General features: G+C 39.7%; 1 protein-coding gene across 1 annotated transcript in view; it reads left to right on the plus strand.

The window, feature by feature from the left end:
* Window positions 1-23,176, plus strand: part of MYO1D (myosin ID) — a 366,992-nt gene that overhangs the window by 145,810 nt on the left and 198,006 nt on the right. Inside the window, exons 15-16 of the mRNA XM_015098505.3 lie at window positions 11,695-11,861; window positions 22,957-23,164. Coding sequence (XP_014953991.3) covers window positions 11,695-11,861; window positions 22,957-23,164 — 375 coding nt within the window. The remainder of the gene's footprint in view (window positions 1-11,694; window positions 11,862-22,956; window positions 23,165-23,176) is intronic.

The raw sequence follows: 23,176 nt of genomic DNA on the forward strand, positions 1-23,176 counted from the left end.
CAAGAGTGCAGAAGCTTTGAAAACCAAATTTAAACTTTAATCAAAAGATCTCTGTACCCAGAGGATAGGAAATACATATTCCTTTCAAGTATACATGGAACATTTTTAAGAAATGACCATAAGCTAGAGCACAAAGGAAGTCTCAACTGTTTTAACAAATATATATACAGGTGTATTCTCCATCCTCACAACAAGTAAAATAAAAACCAGCATTTAAAAGTGTTTTTTTTTTTTTAATATGCTTGGGAACTTTAAAAATGTGTTCTCCTAAGTAACTCACAGGTTGAAGAAGAAATCTCAGTGGAAACTACAAAATATGTGGAACTGCATGACAAAGAATTTATCAGAATCAGTAGAATACTCCTAAAGTGGTCCACTTGTTACTGCCTTTATTAAAAACAAAGAAGGAAGATCAAAAGTAAATGAGATTAGATACAATTCAAGAAGTCAGTAAAGGGGAATCCAAGGGAAATCTAAAGAAAGTGAGAAAATAATTTTTAAATAGCAAAAACTAAAAGTAATAGATCAAAAAATTAATTAGACCTTTTAAAAATTGATTTTAAAAAGAGAAAACAATATTCAGAATGAAAAAAGGTTACAACCTCTATATTACAGAGATTTTTTTTAAGCATCAGACTATTACAAACAGCTGTATGCCAATGAATCTTAAAAATTAGTTTTCTAATAATAGAATGTGTGTGTGTGCTCAGGTGGGTCCAACTCTTTGCAGCCCCATGTACTGTAGCCTGCCAGGCTCCTCTGCCCATAGAATTTTCTAGGCAAGAATCCTGGGGTGGGATGCCATTTCCAACTCCAAGTGGTCTTCCCAACTCAGGGATTGAACCTGAGTCTCTCATGTCTCCTGTATCGGCAGGAGGAATCTTAACTGGCACCGCCTGGGAGGCACTAGTGTTCTAGAATAATGGTATCAAGATTAACTCAAGAAGAAATAGAAAACCTGAATAAATCAGTAACCTTAGAGATTCTGAATCTCTAATCAGAAGTCTGCCTTCTTCCAACTCTGCCAAGAACTTCAGGCCCAGATGGTCTTATAGATAAGTTTTATAAATCCTTCAAGGAGCCAGTAATTCCTATCATACATACATGGTTTTGGAGGATGGGAAGAAGAGAGGCCACTACCCGATTTATTTTGTGAGATTACTATTACCTTAGTACAAGGTTAACATGAAAGAAATGGAATTAGACGTGAGTTTCACCTAGGAACATAAACATGAAGATTTTTAAAATACATGTGAGTAATGCATTTGATGGCAGTAGGGTGAACAAAGCGGCCTTTTAAAACCAACTGAAAACAACCAGAAAGTTAGGTAAACTGTAAAAAACCAACTTCCTGAATACAGTCATGAACTAACGAGAAAGCAAGGAATATGTAGGCCAGGTGCTGAGTGAAGGCAGAAATTAACTGAGGGAAGGGAAAAGTGAGGAGAGCACCATGCTGCTTTCCCCTCTGGGCAGTTGTTGAAGTGGGTACCTTTACGTGCGGGTACCTTTGAGTATGGGTGTCCAAGTACTGGGTCCTTGAGGGGAAGCCCAGGGCCTGCTCAGAGTAGGGGATTCAAACCACATGCACACTCACAAGTATGTACACACCAGCTGCACAAAGCTAGGTCTCCAGAGGGTCGCCTCTTCTAAGGGCTAGCTCCGGAAATAATCCCTCACTGTCTGAAAGGAAAACTGCCTGCCTTGGTCTTTGGCACTGAGCCAAGTGGGGTGAGTGAACCTCCCTTGAGAATTAATAATCATAAGCCGGCTTTGATGAGCTCTGTAGTCCAAACTCACACCTAGGTGGCCTGAAAAGGCTGAAGCCAACAATTTAAAGTGGTCCATCCGGGTCTGGTATTGCCCCTGGGCATCTGATGAAAGCAAAGAGAGGAAACCACCTTCCTACCAGACCGTAAAGAAATAGAACTTCCACAGATGGTGTTCTAAGGAAAATAAGCAGTTCATAGTAAAGGATCACCACACATATAAAGAAGCAAGACAGGACACAAGGGAGGTGAGACTAAACACAGACTCATGAAAATGTCTTATACAGAATTATCAGAAAGACTGCCAGAATGTTTAATGTGTTTCAAGAAATGAAAGTCCTAAAAACAGGAGAACTAGTAACTGAGAGCAAGTGACTAGGCAATTGATAGAAATAAAAGCTCAATAATTAAAATGTAGAACTCAGTGGATAGATTTAACATTGGTTAAGACAAAGCTGAAGAGAGAATAGGGAAATGAAAGACAGAATTCAAAGAAATTATCCAGAATTTCACTTAGTCCAAGAAATGAAACTTCTAAAAGACATATTAAGAGGCATGGAAGATAAAATGAAAAGGTCTAATGTGCATCTAATCGTGGAGAGGAGAGAATGGGCAGAGCAATATTTGAAGAAAAAGAAAATTTCCAGAATGACGAAAGAGACGGTCAGGAAGCCTAGTGTATCCCAGGTTAGAAAAATTAAAGGAAATCTGCCCCCAATCCTCTAGTGAAACCCCAGAATATCAAAGACCAAGAAAATACCTTAAAAGCAGATTAGCTTTGAAGGAGTAACAGGCCTAGAGAAAATAAATCAAAATTCTATACTGAGAGAGTTTATTTTTCATGAACAACAAAGAATCTTTCTGAAAAAATAAAAACAGAACCACACTGAAGGAAATTCAGTGGGAACTTGAATAGAATTTATATCCTACTGTTGTGTGAAAAATATATAAATCTTGTTGTTCAGTTGCTCAGTTGTGTCCAACTCTTTGTGACCCCAGGGACTGCAGCACGCCAGGCTTTCCTGTCCTTCACATCTCCCAGAGCCTGCTTAAACTCTTGTCCATTGAGTCAGTCCTCTGTTATCCCCTTGTCCTCCTGCCTTCAATCTTTCCCAGAATCAGGGTCTTTTTCAATGAGTTGGCTCTTCACGTCGGTGGCCAAAGTATTGGAACTTCAGCATCAGTCTTTCCAGTGGATAATCATAAATAGGTTTATTTCCTTACGGATTGACTGGTTTGATCTCCTTGCAGTCCAAGGGACTCTCAAAATCTTCTCCAACACCACAGTTCAAAGGCATCAATTCTTTGGTGCTCAACCTTCTTTATGGTGCAACTCTTACATCCGTACATGACTACTGGAAAAACCATAGTATAAATCTTAATTATGTTGAATTGGTTCATAATGCTTTTCAGGTCTACTATGTTCTTCTACTACTCTATACATTCATTCTATTAATTCCTGAGAATTTGATATTGAAACTCCAACAAAAATCTTAATTTATCTACTTAAAAAAATTGTAATATATAGTGGAACTATATGTATGTAAATATATTTCCATACATATATATGGAAATATATATGTAACTTTATTCTGTCTCCTATAAATGTGTTATCATAGTTTTATAATTTAAAAAATAAAATAGATAAAAAGCAAAGAAAAAGGAAATTCTAAAGGATATATACCAGGTAGGAGGATGTCTGATTACTGAATGAAAGTCTGAAATGCAAAATGAAGATCAAAGAAATTGGTAAATATGTGGATGCATATAAATCAACTGACTCTATAAAATAATATTATATTTGATTTAAAATGCAGGTTAAATAGCACAATAGCATATAAACTGGAAGGGTGAGTGATTATATTTCAAGTGTTTAAGGTCCTTGGTTGTTCAGGAAAAGGATAAATGTATTGATTAGCTTATGACTCTCATAAGTACATGTACAATTTTCTAGTGTAGTCATTAAAATAATAGAAATGAGTTTTTAACTTACAAGCTAGTATTTGGGGGTAGGGGAAGTCAGAATGAGAAAAGAATCATCAGTCCTAAAAAACATAGGAAAGAGGAGACAGAATAACATAGGAAAGCTGGGACAGATTAAGATGTTAGAGAAAAATCCAAATATATTAATAAGTACAGTGAATGTAAATGGAGCAAAATTGTCAAATCAGATAAAAGAAAAAGAATACAGATACATTAGAAAAAGCAGAGGAACCAGAGCTCAAATTGCCAACATCCGTTGGATCACAGAAAAAGCAAGAGAATTTCAGAAAAACGTCTACTTCTTCATTGACTACACTAGATCACAACAAACTGTGGAAAATTCTTAAAGAGATGGGAATACCAGACCACCTTACCTGCCTCCTGAGAATCCTGTATGCAGGTAAAGAAGCAACAGTTAGAACCAGACATGCAACAACAGACTGGTTCAAAACTGGGAAAAGAGTACATCAAGGCTGTATATTGTCACCCTGCTTATTTAACTTATATGCAGAGTACATCATGTGAAATGCTGGGCTGAAGCTGGAATCAAGATTGCTGGGAGAAATCAATAACCTCAGATACACAGATGACACCAGAAGTGAAGAAGAACTAAAGAGCCTCTTGATGGAGGTGAATGAGGACAGTGAAAAAGCTGGCTTAAAACTCAACATTCAAAAAACTAAGATCATGGCATCCAGTCCCACCACTTTATGGCAAATAGATGGGGAAACAGTGACAGACTTTATTTTCTTGGGCTCCAGAATCACTGCAGATGTGACTACAGCCACAAAATTAGAAGACGCTTGCTCCTTGGAAGAAAAGCTGTGACAAACCTAGACAGCATATTAAAAAGCTGAGACATTACTTTGCCAACAAAGGTCCATATAGTCAAAGCTATGGTTTTTCCAGTAATCATGTATGGCTGTGAGAGTTGGACCATAAAGAAGGCTGAATGCCAGAGAATTGATGCTTATGAGCTATGGTGTTAGAGAAGACTCTTGAGAGTCTCTTGGACAACAAGGAGATCAAACAAGTCAATCCTAAGGGAAATCAATCCTGAATATTCATTGGAAGGACTGATGCTGAAGCTGAAGCTCCAGTACTTTGGCCACCTGATGTGAAGAACTGACTCATTGGAAAAGACCCTGATGCTGGGAAAGATTGAAGGCAGAAGGAGAAGGGGACGACAGAGGATGAGATGGTTGGATGGCATCACTGACTCAATGGACAGGAGTTTGAGCAAGCTCAGGGAGATGGTGAAGAACAGGGAAGCCTGGTATACTGTAGTCTATGGGGTCGCAAAGAGTCAGACACAACTGAGCGACTGAACAACGACAGATGCATTGCCACTTACTAGTGACATCTAATCCTAACAGAAAAGTTGAAAGTTTATGTTTTAAAGGATGTATCAGGCAAATTCTGACATTCCAAAATCACCTTAATCAAATTTCAGGACCTACAGTGGCTCAGCAGTGAGCTGTCTGCCTTCCCTGGAAGCGCCAACCTGTTTTCCATTCAGCTTGTAACTCCTGAGTTTAACTCCTCAGGATTCCAGACCAGAGTCGAGTCCTGCATCCTAGGACTCAGGCTCCAGCTTTCATCCCCCAAGCCCCTCAAGGCTGCCGGCAGCTGTGCTGAGCATCACGGCTGCCTCTATAGATCGGCAGACAGTTGCCTCGAAAATAAAAGCAGACCTCAAGGCCAGCTTTATCCCCCCTGGACTTTAGTCTTCTTGGCTATGTTATTAGCTCTTCATGCAATGAAGATTTCGCCCATCCCCCCATAATTTTGTATAGCACTTTTTTCCTAGTGACTTTCTAAGGAAGGTTGATAGGAATTGCCTAGTCCTTCATCACTGGAAGTGAAAGTCCCTAACTCCTGCTTTTTTGAGCTCACACGGTGGTTTTCTTAATTCAAAAATTCTTAATTATTCATGTATTTTATTGACATATAATTGACATATAACTATCCGTTTTAGGTGTACAACGTGATGACTTGACATTTGTATATTTTGCAAAATAATCACCACAGTAAGTCTAATGAACATCCATCACCATACATAAACCATACATAAACTTTTTTATGGCAGAAAGTGAAGAGGAACTAAAAAGCCTCTTGATGAAAGTGAAAGAGAAGAATGAAAACGTTGGCTTAAAGCTCAACATTCAGAAAACGAAGATCATGGCATCTGGTCCCATCACTTCATGGCAAAGAGATGGGGAAACAGTGGAAACAGTGTCAGACTTTATTTTTTTGGGGCTCCAAACTCACTGCAGATGGTGATTGCAGCCATGAAATCAAAAGACGCTTACTCCTTGGAAGAAAAGTTATAACCAACCTAGATAGCATATTCAAAAGCAGAGACATTACTTTGCCGACTAAGGTCCGCCTAGTCAAGGCTATGGTTTTTCCTATGGTCATGTATGGATGTGAGAGTTGGACTGTGAAGAAGGCTGAGCGCCGAAGAATTGATGCTTTTGAACTGTGGTGTTGGAGAAGACTCTTGAGAGTCCCTTGGACTGCAAGGAGATCCAACCAGTCCATTCTGGAAGGAGATCAGCCCTGGGATTTCTTTGGAAGGAAGGATGCTAAAGCTGAAACTCCAGTACTTTGGCCACCTCATGCGAAGAGTTGACTCATTGGAAAAAACTCTGATGCTGGGAGGGATTGGGGGCAGGAGGAGAAAGGGACGACAGAGGATGAGATGGCTAGATGGCATCACTGACTCAATGGACATGAGTCTGAGTGAACTCCAGGAGTTGGTGATGGACAGGGAAGCCTGGCGTGCTGTGATTCATGGGGTCTCAAAGAGTCAGACACGACTCAGTGACTGAACTGAACTGATAAGAACTTTTAAGACTCTCTCAGCAACTTTCAAATGTACAATATAGTATTATTAACTATAGCGCATAGTATTTTTAAACACATGTCTCATTGCCACCTAGATTATAAGTCTTTTGAATCTAAGGAATGACTTCTAATCTTATCTCTCTTGATACCTCATGGGCTTCCCTGGTGGCTCAGCTGGTAAAGAATCCACCTGCAAAGCGGAAGACCTGGGTTTAATCCCTGGGTTGGGAAGATCTCCCAGAAAAAGAAACGGCTACCCACTCCAGTATTCTGGCCTGGAGAATTCCATGGACTGCATAGTCCATGGGGTCGCAAAGAGTCAGACACGACTGAGTGACTTTCACTGATACCTCATAAAGCACTCTGAACAGATGGTCAGTAAATTAAATGAACTTTAATTTGCCATTGGCTCTCTTTGATACTGTTCAACACAGGCTAAGTAAATGAACATCTAAACCCAGTGTCTTCTGGCTAATGTATATACTGATTAGTGTACTTTGGCAAGGGCTTTCCAGGTGGCACTAGTGGTAAAGAACCCTCCTGCCAATACAGGAGATGCAAGAGATGCGGGTTCAATCCCTGGGTTGGGAAGATCCCCTGGAGGACGAAATGGCAACCTGCTCCAGTATTCTTGCCTGGAGAATCCCATGGACAGAGGAGCCTGGCAGGCTACAGTCCATAGAGTCCCAAAGAGTCAGACACGACTGAAGTGATTTAGCAGGCACGTACTTTGTCAAAGGACGTTTTTCTCATAACATATAGGGAGAAAAAGGATTAAAAGTGCCAGATGATAAGATTACTGTTAACTTTTGTGACTTAACCTTAGTAAGATGCTTGGAATTTGTCAAATTTAGGATTTCTTAGGTTGAGTCAGTCTGGATATTTATAAGGAGAGAGGAGGCGGCATTTATAAATTGAAACAGAATGCTGATGAAATATAGAGAAAGCATTTGCACTGGATTCCTTATCTGAAGGTTTTTATATTACTAACCAGGATGAAAGGGCATTCCCCACTCCTTAGTTGGGTGTGAGTGTTACCCCTTTCTGGGCATAATCAATCAACACTGGTAAAATTCCATTCAACTGGTTTCTGTTTAGTAAAGTTATTTACATGACTCAAATGATACCTTATACTAAGATTGCCTTGCCCACATGATTGCATAAATTATTGAGTTCAAAATATTTTCTAATTCACACTGTAATTTTCTTTTTGACCCAAGGATAATTTAGAAGTATATTTCTTAATTTGCAATCATCTTAAGATTCTCTAATTATCTTCTTTCTCTTGATTTCTAACTTAATCTCATTTGATCAGAGGATATACTCTGTGTGATTTCAGCCCTAAGAGATGTAAGTTTTCTTTATGTATTAGAATTACTTGCACTTGATAGTCTATACACAGTTGTTAGGTCAAGTTGCCCATCATATTATTGTCCAGTGTTTCCGCATTCTTACAATTACTTTGTTTTTTTCAGTGCCGAAATGTGATAAAACCTACTGTAATTCTGAATTTGCCTACTTCTTAATATGCCTTCCATTTTTGCTTTAAATATTTTTTGAATTTATTAAGCTTATTCAAGTTAGAATTATTATATCTTCCTAGCATTTGAGTCACTTATCACTATGAAATCTTTATTTCTGTATTGATTTTTGCCTTAAAGTCACTTTTGCAGAAATAAAATAGTTAAAACTAGCTCTTTTGACTAGGGTTTGCATGGTCTGTCCTTAAAACTTTCAGTCTTTGCATGACTTTATGCTTCAGGTATGACTCATAAGTAGCATACAGAGTTAGTTTTGGCTTTTTAGTCATTCTAGCCATCTTTGTCCTTTGAATAAATCATTTATTGCATTTACTCTTGACATAGCTACTGCATCTTGTTTACAAATTGACCACCTCCTTAGTGCTTTCTATTTGTCTCTTCTCTATTTCTTTTTCTGCCCTTTCTAACCTTTTTGACTGATTCCTGTGGGTGAAAGGTAAGCAAAATTCTATTCCTTCTGCTTGATATCCTCAGTTAAATTCCTAGCTCTGTTCCTCTGTTCTGACGTGTATCAGCCATATTACTAGGCAACATCACTTAAGGTAAAAATTACCCCTATTGATAAATTCCACCTGCACTGGGAAAATGAGAAATGTCTGGTGGGAATGTCATATTTTTGGCTTCCTGAGTGTGGTGACTCATGCATGAGGCATGTCCCTTTCAAGGACCCTGAAAGCTGTATCTTTAGAGTTGCTATAAGAGATGCTGAATCCTATGGGGCGTGAGGCTTTTAAACCGAGGACACTTCCTACATCTGTCTGATACAGACCTCATCTCGTTGTGCCTAAGCTATCACCTGACTGCTGTGTGGGCTGCGACATGACCTTGATTGACACTGCCTGCTGGCAAGCCATGTTCTTGTCCTTCTGAGTATACTCCTGCCAAGTGTGGGCTGTAAATCTTTTGAGTCAGAATGTTTCGTTAGACCTAGGGAGGCATCCTTTCCTTGTACCACCCCTCAACCACTAGTATCACAATGATGTTTTATTACTACGCTTATTAACTTTATTATTTTGGAAGATTTACGCCATAATACTGTTTCAGTGGTTACTCAAATTATTATGGTGTCATTTATAAAAATCTAATATTATTTGGTGCTTTTACCTCCTTCCTGGACAATGCAAGGTCCATAAAACATCTTAATTCCATTTGTCTTCCTCCCAACTTATGTGCTGTTTTAGTCATGTACTTACAAATATTTATCTCATTTATATATATATGTAAATATATACAATATGTTCATATATAATTTTAAGTCTAAGATGATGACATCACCATCACCATTGTTACTGCTAAGTACTGTTAATATCTGTTTAAATTTCCTCATTTATCCCTTCTTTTTTGACCTTCCTCTTGGGCCATTTTTCTTCTGTTTGAATTTTCTCCTGTTGTGTATGAGGCCTGATGTTGACAAATTCCCTGTTTTTGTTTACCTGGAAATGGTTTACGTGTTTTCCTTCTTGAAGAATAGGTTTGCTAGGGTGTAAAATTCTGCACTGGCAGCCTTTCAGCATTTCAAGCATAATATTCATTTGTCTTCTGTATTCCATAGTTTCTTTTGAGAAGTCAGCTATTAGACTGTTTATTGCTCCTTTAGGTAATAAGTCTTTTTCCTTCTGGCTGCTCTTCTTTGGTTTTCAGAAGTCTTACTGATGTACCTAGGTGACTTTTTTTTAATCTTGCGTGCAGTTTGTAGCACTTTTTCAGTTTGTTACAGCTTGATTGATTTTCATCAGTTTTGCCAAGTCTTTGACTATTAGCTCTTCAAATAGTGCTTCTGTCCCTTTTGTCTCCTCTCCTCGGGACTCCAGTTAATTAAAGCATCTCACTGTATGTCTTCTATGCCTCTTAACCTCTCTTCTTTATTTTCTGTCTTTTTGTCTCTCCATGATCCATTCTGGGAAAATTCTTCTCACTTTCCTTCTAGTTTACCATTTTTTTCTTGAACTATTTCCAGTCTACTCTTCTACTGGTCCACTGAGTTCTTAATTTCTCCTACTGTATCTTTAAGTCATTGGTCTTCTCTTTGCTTTGGTTCTTTTTTATAGTTCTGGTTCTTTAAAACATTCTTAATATTGCCTTTTGTCATCTTGAACATGCTAAATATAGTTGTTTTGATATTTCTATCTGCTAATCCCAACATCTGGACCCCTGCAGATCTTTTTATTTTGTATATTGTTTTGCTGTTTCTAATTCATGTTATCTTGGCTTCTTGTATATCTGATTAACTTTTATCTTGTTCCAAACATTATATTTGCAAAACTATTTATAGAAGCAATTAGAGGGCCGTTTTTGTATATAATCTTTGTCTAGATTTCTTTTGCTCCATTTAAGCATCTGAAAGCACTGATATTCCAGAGAAACTATTCTAGTTTGAAGGACTGAAATGATTCAAAGCTGAATCGAGCACTTACATGTGCCAGAGCTGTGCCTAATATTTTATATTCTTCATTGCAATGTATCTTTATCATAGCTTCTGACTCTTTCTATTAAATTACTTCTGTTACTTTTAATCATGTTTCTGTAAATACATAAAAACTTGCTGTTTACTTGTCTCAATTACTTACACACTAGTTTTATTCCACTTCTACTCTTCCTGATGAATCCTAAAATATAATAATACAAAAATGTAGCTGAATGCCTGAGAACTTCCAAGCTTAAATTGAAAGGAAAGGAAGAATTTTTCACAAGTCTGTGCCTGAGAAATTAGAGTCACAAAGCTTAATTTGACACAGTTAACACTAATTACATGTTAGTCATAGTGTCTTTTTTTTAAAATTTATTTATTTTTAATTGGAGGATAATTGCCTTACAGTATTGTGTTGGTTTCTGCCATACGTCAACATGAGTCAGCCATAGGTATACCTATGTCCCCTCCCTCCTGAACCTCCCTCTCACCTCCCTCCCCATCCCACCCCTCTAGGTTGTCACAGAGCACCAGGTTTGAGCTCCCTGCATCATACAGCAAATTCCCACTGGCTGTCTCTTTTACATATGGTGATGTGTATGTTTCCATACTCCTCTCTCAATTTGTCCCACCCTCTCCTTCCCCTACTGTGTCCATAAGTCTGTCTGTCTGTGTCTCCAACTCCTGCCTTGCAAAGAGGCTCATCAGTACCATCTTTCTAGATTCCATATATATGCATTGAAAGAAAGTGAAAGTGAAGTCGCTCAGTCCTGTCCGACTCTTTGCGACCCTGTGGACTATAGACTGTAGCCTACCAGGCTCCTCCGTCCATGGAATTCTCCAGGCAAGAATACTGGAGTGGGTTGCCATTTCCTTCTCCAGGGGATCTTCCCGACCCAGGGATCGAACCCAGGTCTCCCGCATTGGAGGCAGACGCTTTAACCTCTGAGCCACTAGGGAAGCTATATATGCATTAATATATGATATTTGTTTTTCTCTTTCTGACTTACTTCACTTAGTGTAATAGGCTCTAGGTTCATCCACCTCATTAGAACTGACTCAAATGCGTTCCTTTTCATGTTAGTGTCTTTAGTCCGAGATTTTTCTCCAGTGAAGCTTACCGTTTGCCGGTTTCTTTCTTTAGGAACCATATTACGTACGTTGCATCAAACCCAACGACATGAAATCCCCACAGATCTTCGATGATGAACGCTGCCGGCATCAAGTAGAGTATCTTGGACTCCTAGAAAACGTGAGGGTTCGTCGGGCAGGCTTTGCCTTCCGCCAGACCTACGAGAAGTTTCTTCACAGGTGAGAACAGATGAAACAAAGAAACCCAATAGCACACTGAGACTTATGGAGTCCTCCCTATGTTAAACAACGCGTCAGCTCACATCAGGCAGTCTAAATATTTGTTGAATGGACAGAATAGTTGAGGAAACTACGGATATGAAAGACTTTCCTAGAATTAGCAGGAAACCCCTTGAGTTTGTGGCTTATGGACCATGAGGAAAAAATGAATTCTTCATTGGGAAAATATAAGCATGTAGTATAAGAGAAAAAACAAGGATTTAAAGTCACAGGTGGGTTGGAATCCTGGCTATACCACACGTTTGTTGCATGACCTGGAGCTAGAAATTTAACTTCTTTGTTTCTGCATTTGGAAAATGAGTATAGTAATGCTACCTTATAAGGCTTTTGTTGTGAGAATTAAATTAACCAAAGTGAAAAGCCTAGGTGCCTGGCACATAGTAGATGTTCAGTTAATGCTGCTTATCATTACTGATATTAGTATCTATAATAATAAAAAGGAGACTAAGTAGATCATCATGGAGGCCCTAAAATTAGTCTCCCTGATTGAATCCTGGCTTTGACCGGGATTTTTGACCTTGGGAAAATCATATAACTTTCCATTTGCCTCTGTTTCCTATGTGTAGAATGGAGAAAATTAATTTTTAAAATGGGAATAATAATAGTCATTACTTGGTAAGGCTGCTGGGGGTGAAATGAGATAAAATAAAATACCTAGAATGGGAACCTGGCATATAGTAATCACTCAATATAAGGTGTCATTGCTATTGTTATTTATTATTGGTAACAATAATGCTCATTGATGCCTGGGATCTTAAAATAGTGTTTTAAATCCCATCCTTTCATTTATTTTAAAATATTTATTCAACATTTCCTATGTTGTAGACTACAGATTTCACAAAAATATGAGTGAATAAACAAACACATAAAATATTGGTTGGTGAGGAGTCTCGAAGTAGACAGTAATGGATGTAAGGAGTCAGCCATACTCCTTAGTCAAAGAAAAAGAGCAGGTAAAGCAGAGGAAACTGGAGAAAAGTCTCTCTTGCAGAAATAAGTGTTGTGTTTTAGGGACCAAACATCATCCTGTGTGGTTGGAGGATGCTGAGCAACAGGGCAGTGGTTGAGATCAGAGAGATAGACGGGGGCCAGATCATGTTACATGTTGTCATCCAGACTAAACAGTTTAGATTTTGGCCAAGCGTGGTAGAAAACCATTGGTGGATTTTATGCAGAGAGCCACACAATCTTATGGATGTTTTAAGAGATCACTATGGCTGCTGTGTGAATAGGAAGCAGGGAGACATTTAGAGATGCTATTGTAGGAATCCAGGAGAGGCGGCTCAATGAGAGTGCCCTGAACAAGGAATTACTGTAGATCCAAGAGTAGTGGACTGATTCAGGATAAGTTTGGGGGGAAAGTGGACAAGACTTGCCAATGGATTGACTCAGTGAGAGAGGAGTAGAGAAGGATGGAGGGTAACATGTAGATTTTGGCTTGAGCATCTGGATAAGCATAGTACCATTTTCTGAGATAAGAAAGATTGGGGAAGAGAAGTTTGAAGAGGGGGACACAGAACTAGGGCAAAGATGGAATCAAGATTTGTCTCTTGAATATGTTAGGTTTGAAATGGCTTCTAAATGCCTAGGTAGAAATACAAAATAATCTACTAGACATATAAATCTGGAGTTCTGTGAAGACTTCCAGGCTGGAAATAGAAAGTTTGGAGTTACTGATACATACATTATATATAAAGTCTTGGGACTTGATAGAAAAGAAGGCCCATGCCAACATTTAGGTTTGTGGTCTGACATGAAAGAACCAGCAAAGAGAAGAGAAGAAGTGACCAACAAAAGAGAAGAAATACCAGAAGAGGGTTAGGTCACGGAAGCCAAGAGAAGATGGCATTTCAAGACGAAAAGTACAATTATGTCAAATATTACTATGCCATCAAGTAAGAGAATAGCAGAAGCTTAACCATTAGACCAGGCAGCACAGAAGTCAGAGGAGAAAGAGCTGGTCAGAGCCCCATTTGAGCAGGATGGGAAAGTGAAGTGAGGAGTTGGATGTCCACGGATGTGTGTTGTGAATGAGAACAGAGAAAAATGGAAGCAGCAGCCAGAGTGGAATGTGAAGTCAAGGAGACTCTAGAAAATGTTCAAAATGCAGGTGGCGATGATTCAGAACAGAGAGAGAAACCAGCCACGCAGAAGGGAGGGCCATAACTGAAATAATAACCTCCTTGAGAAGGCAAGGAATGAAATCCCAGCACAAGTGGAAGGTTGGTCAGCTTTAGATGGGAGCAAGGATCCTTCTCCCCTAGCAACAGGACGAAAGGCAGAGAATATGAAAACCAAGGCAGGAAGCCTCAAAGGCCAACTGATGTACAAATGAAGGTGTTCCTATCTGACTGCTTCTATTTCTTCTTGAAGTATGAGGCAAGGTCGTGAGCCTGAGAGTGAGGATCAAAAGAGGTAGTGAAGGAGGTTGACAAGGAAACAGAAATACTCATTTTAGAGAGTGGGAGAGCTTTCCCACTGTCTCCCAGTGGTTTTGCTACCAGGAAGACCTGAGCACGCATTTGAGGCTTGAGATCGTAAGTGTATAGTGAGACCCTGCCCCCCACCCAGCATCAGTTTTTGTCCTCCACCAGTGTTCAGCTACTTGTGTGCAGAAGTGAAAGAGATTCACGCTAATTGGAGACTCTTGGAATGAATCAAACTTCATAGCAGAATAGCCTAGAAAAATGAGACAATTTTCTATTGTTCAGAAAGTCATGCTCAAAACTGATCATTTTCTTTATTGAGATCATGCTGTTCTTTAAATTTGGTTTTTCTTTTTTATTGAGGCTCTAGAGTAGGAGTGTATTCATTCTGTCTTGATTTCAGTGTCAAATGATGTTAATAGGAAGATTACTCATCCCTTGTCATTACTCAGAATTCTAGCAAGTACTCGATGGTAGTATTTATTTTTGTGTTGTCACCTATTGAAGATCAGCAGAAGTCAGGTATTAGAAAGACAGGGTGGGAATGGGCAGCTATAGGATGGGGCTGAACCGAAAGAATTATTTATCTAAAATGTATATTTATCTAACTAAAAAATATCATGAGACAAAGAGGAAGCCATGGAGCATAGTTGAAGTAAGAGAATAGGCAAGCTTGATTTGGCGGGGACAAGGAATTTTGCAAGTGCAGATCCTTACTCACTTATAGTCTGTTGCTGTACTTATTTTACTTTCAACTCAAGATGCTTGGTGTGTTTTTTTGGCAAAGAAGACATGCTACAAGGATTGGATTATGTTTTCTAATACTCATGTAAAAATAGAAAAGGTTCAAAAGAACCTATGAATTTCAGATATGATAGTCTTAGGAGTACAATCTTAAATCTCCCATTCCCACTCCAGAACATCCCCCAGTGATATAAAATATGTGTATTTAAAGCCAAGTAAATGCACAGCCACACTATGAAATCAAAGGAGGGATGCTCAGTGAGCCTTAAAGATGTGAATCACTCCTAAATATGATATGAGGCAGACATGCAGACCCAGAAGCATGCTGAGGTCACAGATTTAAGGAAAGACTGCCTTGTGAGGCTTCAGCTGGCATTCAGGAGACATCTCAGCTACAGTCTGGAGTTTATCCCAGCTGCAGCACTGAGAGGTTGCTGTAATGGCCAGGACAAATAACCACCTGAGCAACTGCAAGGGAGACATTATAGGTATATTGGCCAAGATTCAGGAAGCAAAAGTAGCCACCTTACAAGAGGCCAACAAAGGCCAAGACGTGCATGTAGGAAGAAGGATTCTAGGGTAGGAGATGAGATAACAATCAAACATCTGAGAAAGAACAGACCAATGAGAAAGAACCAATAAGCTCAACAAATGCAAAACCTCAGCCCCAAGGAACTAGAGCAAGGAGCAGAAGACCTTGGAAAAAGCCTATTCATATTCTCAGAGAGATAAAGGAGAGAATTTTGGTCCTAAAGTAGAAATATGAAGTTCAAAACAAGAGCAGGTTGTTGTTCAAAAGAAACAATTAGGGATTTGGAAAGTGAAAACCAAATTAAGCACAGTTGGAGTGAATTGTCCATCGATAGAATGAGCCAGCAATTTATAGTGTCATCATACAATGGTTACAAGTCAGCATTAAAGAGAATGAACAGGGACTTCCCTGGTGGTCCAGTGGTTAAGACTCCACTCTTCCAATGCAGGGGGCGTGGGTTCAATCCCTGGTCAGGGAACTAAGATCCCACATGCCATGTGGTGTGGCCAAAAAAAAAAAAAAAAGAGAGAGAGAGATAATGAACAGCTGATACTACAACAGCAGCATGGATGAATAAAACATTATGTGAAAAGGCGTCACCAGAGAGTACATACTTTATGCTGCTATTTATATGAAGCTCATGAACAGAAAAAAATCAGAGCAGTGCTTTGCTTTCGGTTGAGAGTTGGCTGGAAAGGGGGAAAGGTAGTGGGGGAGCTCTTTGTGATTGTGTAGGTGATCTTCATCTTGGTGGACATGTCAGTTTCATGAGTGTATACACATTCTTCAAAACTTACTGAATTGTGTATTTAAATGTGTGCATTTTACTATACATAAACTTTACCATAATTAAAAAAAATTTTTTTTCAAACTCAGTTCAGTTCAGTTCAGTCGCTCAGTTGTGTCCGACTCTTTGCGACCCCATGAATTGCAGCACACCAGGCCTCCCTGTCCATCACCAACTCCTGGAGTTCACTCAGACTCACGTCCATCGAGTCAGTGATGCCATCCAGCCATCTCATCCTCTGTCGTCCCCTTCTCCTCCTGCCCCCAATCCACTAAACTTCTTTTAAATGAGTTAGTGAGCTAGAAGATCGAGCTAGAATATCAAGCTGAAGACTTCTCCCAGACCTCATCACAGAGAAAAAGAGATGGAACGTTCTAAAGAAAGGTCACACCAAGTGTAAGTTTGATCCAGGAGGGCCAAAAACCATTTAGCAGGAGCACTAGAAGGAAAGAAGAGTCCAGGGGTCAGATTGAAAGAATACACCAAGTGTAAAACATATGAATTATTTAAATGAACTTACGTTATGTTCACTTTCAGAACTCTAGGCATAATGAAAAATGCTTAGATTTCCCAAGAAGAAAGGCAAACTACCTATGAGGAAATGAGACTCATACTGTCATCAGACTTCTCATTAGCAACATTTAATGTAAACAGACAAAGGAGCACTGTCTTCACGGTGAAAGGGAATGAAGTTTACACTTAGCATTTTATTCCATGCCAAGTTCAAGAGTGTGGGTAGGGAACTTCCCTGGTGGTCCAGTGGTAAAGAGTCTGCCTGCCAATGCAAGGGACACAGGTTCCATCCCCGGTTCGGGAAGATTGTATATGCTGTGAGGCAACTAAGCCTGTGCCCCACAGCAAGAGAAGCCACCACCATGAGAAGCCCGAGCATTGCAACTGGGGAGTAGACCCCACTCGCTGCAGCTGGAGAAAACCCACCTGCAGCAGTGAAGACCCAGCACAGACCAAAAAAAACAGTGTGGGCAGAATGAAAACAAAATAAATTTCCTGACATATATAAGTTCAGAAAGTTTACTATCCCTAGACTCCTCTGAAAAATCTTCGAAAGGGTATACTCTAGCAAAAAGGAACATAAGTGTAGAAGGGAAATGTGGAGTGCAAAAAGCCAACATTGAACAAATAAGTCAGTAAAACTTCTTGTGACATCTATACAAGTGGTTTCCATTGTAACAGGGGGCGGGGGTGGGGAAGGATATCAGTAGTAATCATTTGCAACAAAAATTAAAGTGGGAATGAGGAATATAGAGAAGTAAAGACTTGTACTGTTTATGGAAAGGATAGAAATGTTAATTAACAAGACAAGGGAAAGAATGTATTTTCATATAAATATAATATTTACATATACTGATTGAACTGATGAACAGTGCTGTAAGGGGTAGGATGGAAAGTGTGTAGGACACTAGACGAATGTTTTCAGTCTTGGTGGGAGAATAAGTAACATTTCCACAGTGAGTCTGTGTTTTTAGATTCTGCAGATTTATTTTGTAAGCTAGCTTTGAGCCTAGACTTCTAATTGTCACTTTCATTCTTTTATCAAAAGAGAGAGAGAAGGATTTTAAAGGTACTGATAACCTTAGAAGCTGCTAAAGTCTTCCAGGGAGGTTAAAAACTAGTTGTCAGAAAGCAGATGAGTTCAGCTTTTTAATTTGCAAGTTCAGGATGCTGGTTTGCTGGAGAACTGGGGTTGTGCCCTTAACCATGGGAAAGAGAGGAAGGGCACCGTTACCCTGACGTGTTACCTGAGCAGTGTGGCTGTACGATTTCTTCTAGCTCCTGCAGAATGCCTAAAACTTTCACCACACACCATTGCTGCCTGTTGACTCTTATTCTAGTTTCATAATTACCTTGCAAGCTTTCGAATTTTATTTCCTTTTCTCATGTGATATCGCACATCATTACCTCTCTCTTTGTATCAGAACTCTTCCGTTTCTGTCTCTATCTGGCAAGTGACTAGACTTTTAAATGTATTTTCTTCCATTCTTTTATTCAACACATCTCTCTCTCCTCACTGTGTGGCAGACAACATGGTAGGCACGTGGCATATAGTGAGGAGCAAAACAAAATCTCCGCCTTTGTGGCACCTGTAGACGGACATTCAACAGACAGACCCGCAAATCAATATGATTACAAACTGAGATGAATGGTGTGAGGAAAAGAAATGCAACTGGTTGTTTTAGGAATAATGGGGATGATGGTCGATGAAGGAAAATCAAAAAAGACTAGAAGATGAGAAGTCTCCACCTTTCAAAGAGTAGCTTTTAAAAAAAAGCATTCCAGGGAACTTCCCTGACGGCCCAGTGGCTAAGACTAGACCAATGCAGGGGGCCCAGATTCAGTCCCTGGTTAGGGAACTAGATCCCGCATGGTGCAGCCAAGAGTTCGCATGCTGCGACTAAATATTTCAAGGGCTGCAACTAAAATGGAAGATCCTGCATGTCCCAACTACGACCTCACGCAGCCAAATAGATAAATACATTTTTAATATGAATTTATTTATTTTAATTGGAGGTTAATTACTTTACAATATTGTATTGGTTTTGCCACACATCAACATGAATCCGCCACGAGTATACACGTGTTCCCCATCCTGGACCCCCCTTCCTCCTCCCTCCCCGTACCATCCCTCTGGGTCGTCCCAGTGCACCAGCCCCAAGCATCCAGTATCATGCATCAAACCTGGGCTGGCGACTCGTTTCGTATGTGATATTATTCATGTTTTAATGCCATTCTCCCAAATCATCCCACCCTCTCCCTCTCCAACAGAGTCCGAAAGACTAATCAGGATTTCCATTTAAAAAAAAAAAAAAAAGTATTCCAGGCAGTGGGAACAGTATATATAAAGCCTCAAAGCAAGAAAGAGGCAACCACAACACCGAGACCCTGAAGAAGGCCAAGGTTATTGGAGCAGAGCAATGAAAGCAGGAGGGCAGTAAAAGATAAAAATGTTGTGAGGCTTTTGGGTACTGCTCTGACTGCTGAATATGCAGAATGGATTGAAGAAGAAGTGGGAAACAGTTTAGGAGTCTGTTGTAGTAAACTCGGTGGTGGTTTCTCTTAGGATTGTGGCAGTGAAGATGAGAGTAGCTGAATTTTAAATATATTTTGGAGGTGGAATCAATAGACTCGATGATGAATGAGAAGGAATGATGGAGAAGAGCAGGAATCAAATGCAATTCCCAGGATTCTGGCTTTGGTAACCAATGACTTTGCAGTTGGAAGGACTGGAAGAGGAATTTAAAATGCCTTAAGGTGTATATTTCAACTCCTGAAAGATGATGCTGTGAAAGTGCTGCACTCAATATGCCAGCAAATTTGGACAACTCAGCAGTGGCCACAGGACTGGAAAAGGTCAGTTTTCATTCCAATCCCAAAGAAAGGCAATGCCAAAGAATGCTCAAACTAACGCACAATTGCACTCATTTCACATGCTAGTAAAGTAATGCTCAAAATTCTCCAAGCCAGGCTTCAACAATATGTGAACCGTGAACTTCCTGATGTTCAAGCTGGTTTTAAAAAAGGCAGAGGAACCAGAGATCAAATTGCTAGCATCTGCTGGATCATCAAAAAAGCAAGAGAGTTCCAGAAAAACATCTATTTCTGCTTTATTGACTATGTCAAAGCCTTTGACTGTGTGGATCACGGTAAACTGTGGAAAATTCTTCAAGAGAGGGAATACCAGAGCACCTGACCTGCCTCTTGAGAAATCCGTATGCAGGTCAGGAAGCAACAGTTAGAACTGAACATGGAACAACAGACTGGTTCCAAATAGGAAAAGGAGTACGTCAAGGCTGTATATTGTCACCCTGCTTATTTAACTTATATGGAGAGTACATCATGAGAAATGCTGGACTGGAAGAAATACAAGCTAGAATTAAGATTGCCAGGAGAAATATCAATAACCTCAGATATGCAGATGACACCACCCTTAGGGCAGAAAGTGAAGAAGAACTAAAAAGCCTTTTGATGAAAGTGAAAGAGGAGAGTGAAAAAGTTGGCTTAAAGCTCAACATTCAGAAAACGAAGATCATGGTATCTGGTCCCATCACTTCATGGGAAATAGATGGGGAAAAAGTGGAAACAGTGTCAGACTTTATTTTTTGGGGCTCCAAAATCACAGCAGATGGTGACTGCAGCCATGAAATTAAAAGATGCTTACTCCTTGGAAGAAAAGTTATGACCAACCTAGATAGCATATTCAAAAGCAGAGACATTACTTTGCCAACTAAGGTCCGTCTAGTCAAGGCTATGGTTTTTCCAGTAGTCATGTATGGATGTGAGAGTTGGACTGTGAGGAACGCTGAGCGCCAAAGAATTGATGCTTTTGAACTGTGGTGTTGGAGAAGACTCTTGAGAGTCCCTTGGACTGCAAAGAGATCCAGCCAGTCCATTCTGAAGGAGATCAGCCCTGGGATTTCTTTGGAAGGAATGATGCTAAAGCTAAAACTCCAGTACTTTGGCCACCTCATGTGAAGAGTTGACTCACTGGAAAAGACTCTGATGCTGGGAGGGATTCGGGGCAGGAGGAGAAGGGGACAACAGAGGATGAGATGGCTGGATGGCATCACTGACTCGATGGACGTGAGTCTGAGTGAACTCCGGGAGTTGGTGATGGACAGGGAGGCCTGGCGTGCTACAATTCCTGGGGTCGCAAAGAGTCGGACATGACTGAGCAACTGAACTGAACTGAACTGAAGGTGTATATAGGCACTGGATATGTGAGTGTGAAATTCAGAGTTGAGAACTGGGCTTGGGATAATAATTGCTTGAGTTGAAAAATGAAGTGGATGGAATAGATGAGATGATGTGGAGGTTGTACATAGAGAGACGAGGGCTTGATATGAGCCCTGGGGCACTCCAACATTTCGAGGTCCAGTAGTGAAGAACAGTAGCCAGAAATGAGATTGAGAAGAAATATCCAGAGACAGAAGGAATCCAGGAAGAGCATGCTGCCACGGAAGTTGAGATAGAAACTAGGAAAAGAGAGAAATATCAAGAAGGAGGAATCAGATGCCGCTTAGATACATATTATCTTAACCAGAAATGGGTAAATTCCTAGGAGGAAAATAAAAAGAGTCCTGGAAGGCGCAAAAGTAGCCTTGAACCAATCCTTGGTTCTTGGGTGGGACAACTGGACATCATAGACAAATTTAACGTGTGGGAACCCCAAAAAATACCCACAAGGATTTGTTTGTTTGGTGATTGTTTTTCCCTATGCAAATTACTTCTAAAGTTCATATAGAAAAATAAACATCCAAGAATATCTAGAAAGACCTTTAAAAGGAAAAGAAAGAAAAAAGACCACTGGGTATGAAAATATACCATCTATAATTAAAACCATGTGGTACTGATGGGCAGAGAGAGCAGTGAACCAGACCAGAGAGCCTAGAAATGAATTAAAGTACATGTGAAAATTTAGCATATGATAAAATGGCATATTAACTCAGAGGGAGAAAGACCGACTCTTTAGTAAATAATATTGGAAATAGAGTTTTTTCAGAAGTGAAGTTGGATCCATTCCATGTACCAAGATAAATTACAAGTGAATCAGAGCTCCAAATGTAAACAATGGAAACATACAAGTCCTAGAAGAACCCCTAAGTGAATTACCCTGTAATCTAAGTGTGAGGAGAACCTCTTTCACTAAGACTTAAAATTCAGATGCAATGTGTGAAAAACACACTGAATTTGACTCCATGTAAACAACTTTGCACCAAGGGTAGGGGGAAAGCACTGTGGCAGGCAGCCTTCCAAGCTGGTCCCAATGATCCCCGCTTCCTGGTATTCATGCCCGCGTACTCCTTTTCCCAGGAGAGTGGGCTGCCCCTCGTGAATTGCTTCTAGCAAAATGGAATATGGCAAAAGTGATGGAATGTTGCTTGTGAGATTAGGTTACGCAAGGCTGAGACTTTGAAACTTCCGTCTCGCTCATGATCACCGTCACCAAGAAGCTGGTGTGTGCTAAACTAACTTATTAAGAGGCCCACATATTGAGGAACTGGTGGCTACTTGTATGTAGAATTGCAAATGATTTTTGTGTATTAACGTTACGTGTAAAACACAGCTTAGTTTTCTTTTACTGATGATAGTTTATCTGAAGATCTGGTTGATTTCCTTTGAAACAAGTCATGTTGTTCTTAAGAAATGTTTTCAAAAACCCATGATAGAGGCATCTTTGTGTTGTTTTCTGTTTGCAAAGAGAATGCTTCCAAGGTTGCCATGTTACCGATAATATTTGCTGCAAGTTTTTGGCAAACAGCTTTTATCAAATTAAGGAATACCCTTCTAACCCTGGTTTAGTAAGATTTATTATCCTAAAGGAGTATTATATTTTATTGAAGGCTTTTTCTGTGTCTCTTATGAGGCTAGTGAAATTCATCTCTATTCTGAGTTTGCTAAGAAGTTTTTCTTTTTTCCTTTCTATGAAGCATGAATTTTATTGAATAGCTTTTCTGCATCTATTGATACCACATGGTTTTTCTCCCTTAATCCATGTCCTGGTTTGTTTCCACCCCCCCCCCATTCAAGGTACAAAATGATCTCTGAATTCACCTGGCCCAACCATGACCTCCCCTCAGACAAAGAGGCTGTCAAGAAACTGGTCGAATACTGTGGCTTTCAGGATGATGTGGCTTATGGGAAGACCAAAATTTTCATTCGAACACCCCGAACGTTGTTTACCTTAGAAGAGCTCCGTGCTCAGATGCTTGTAAGGATTGTCCTCTTTCTACAAAAGGTAATCTTACAT

This window comes from Ovis aries, chromosome 11, assembly GCF_016772045.2.
Source record: "Ovis aries strain OAR_USU_Benz2616 breed Rambouillet chromosome 11, ARS-UI_Ramb_v3.0, whole genome shotgun sequence".
NCBI classification, from domain to species: domain Eukaryota; kingdom Metazoa; phylum Chordata; class Mammalia; order Artiodactyla; family Bovidae; genus Ovis; species Ovis aries.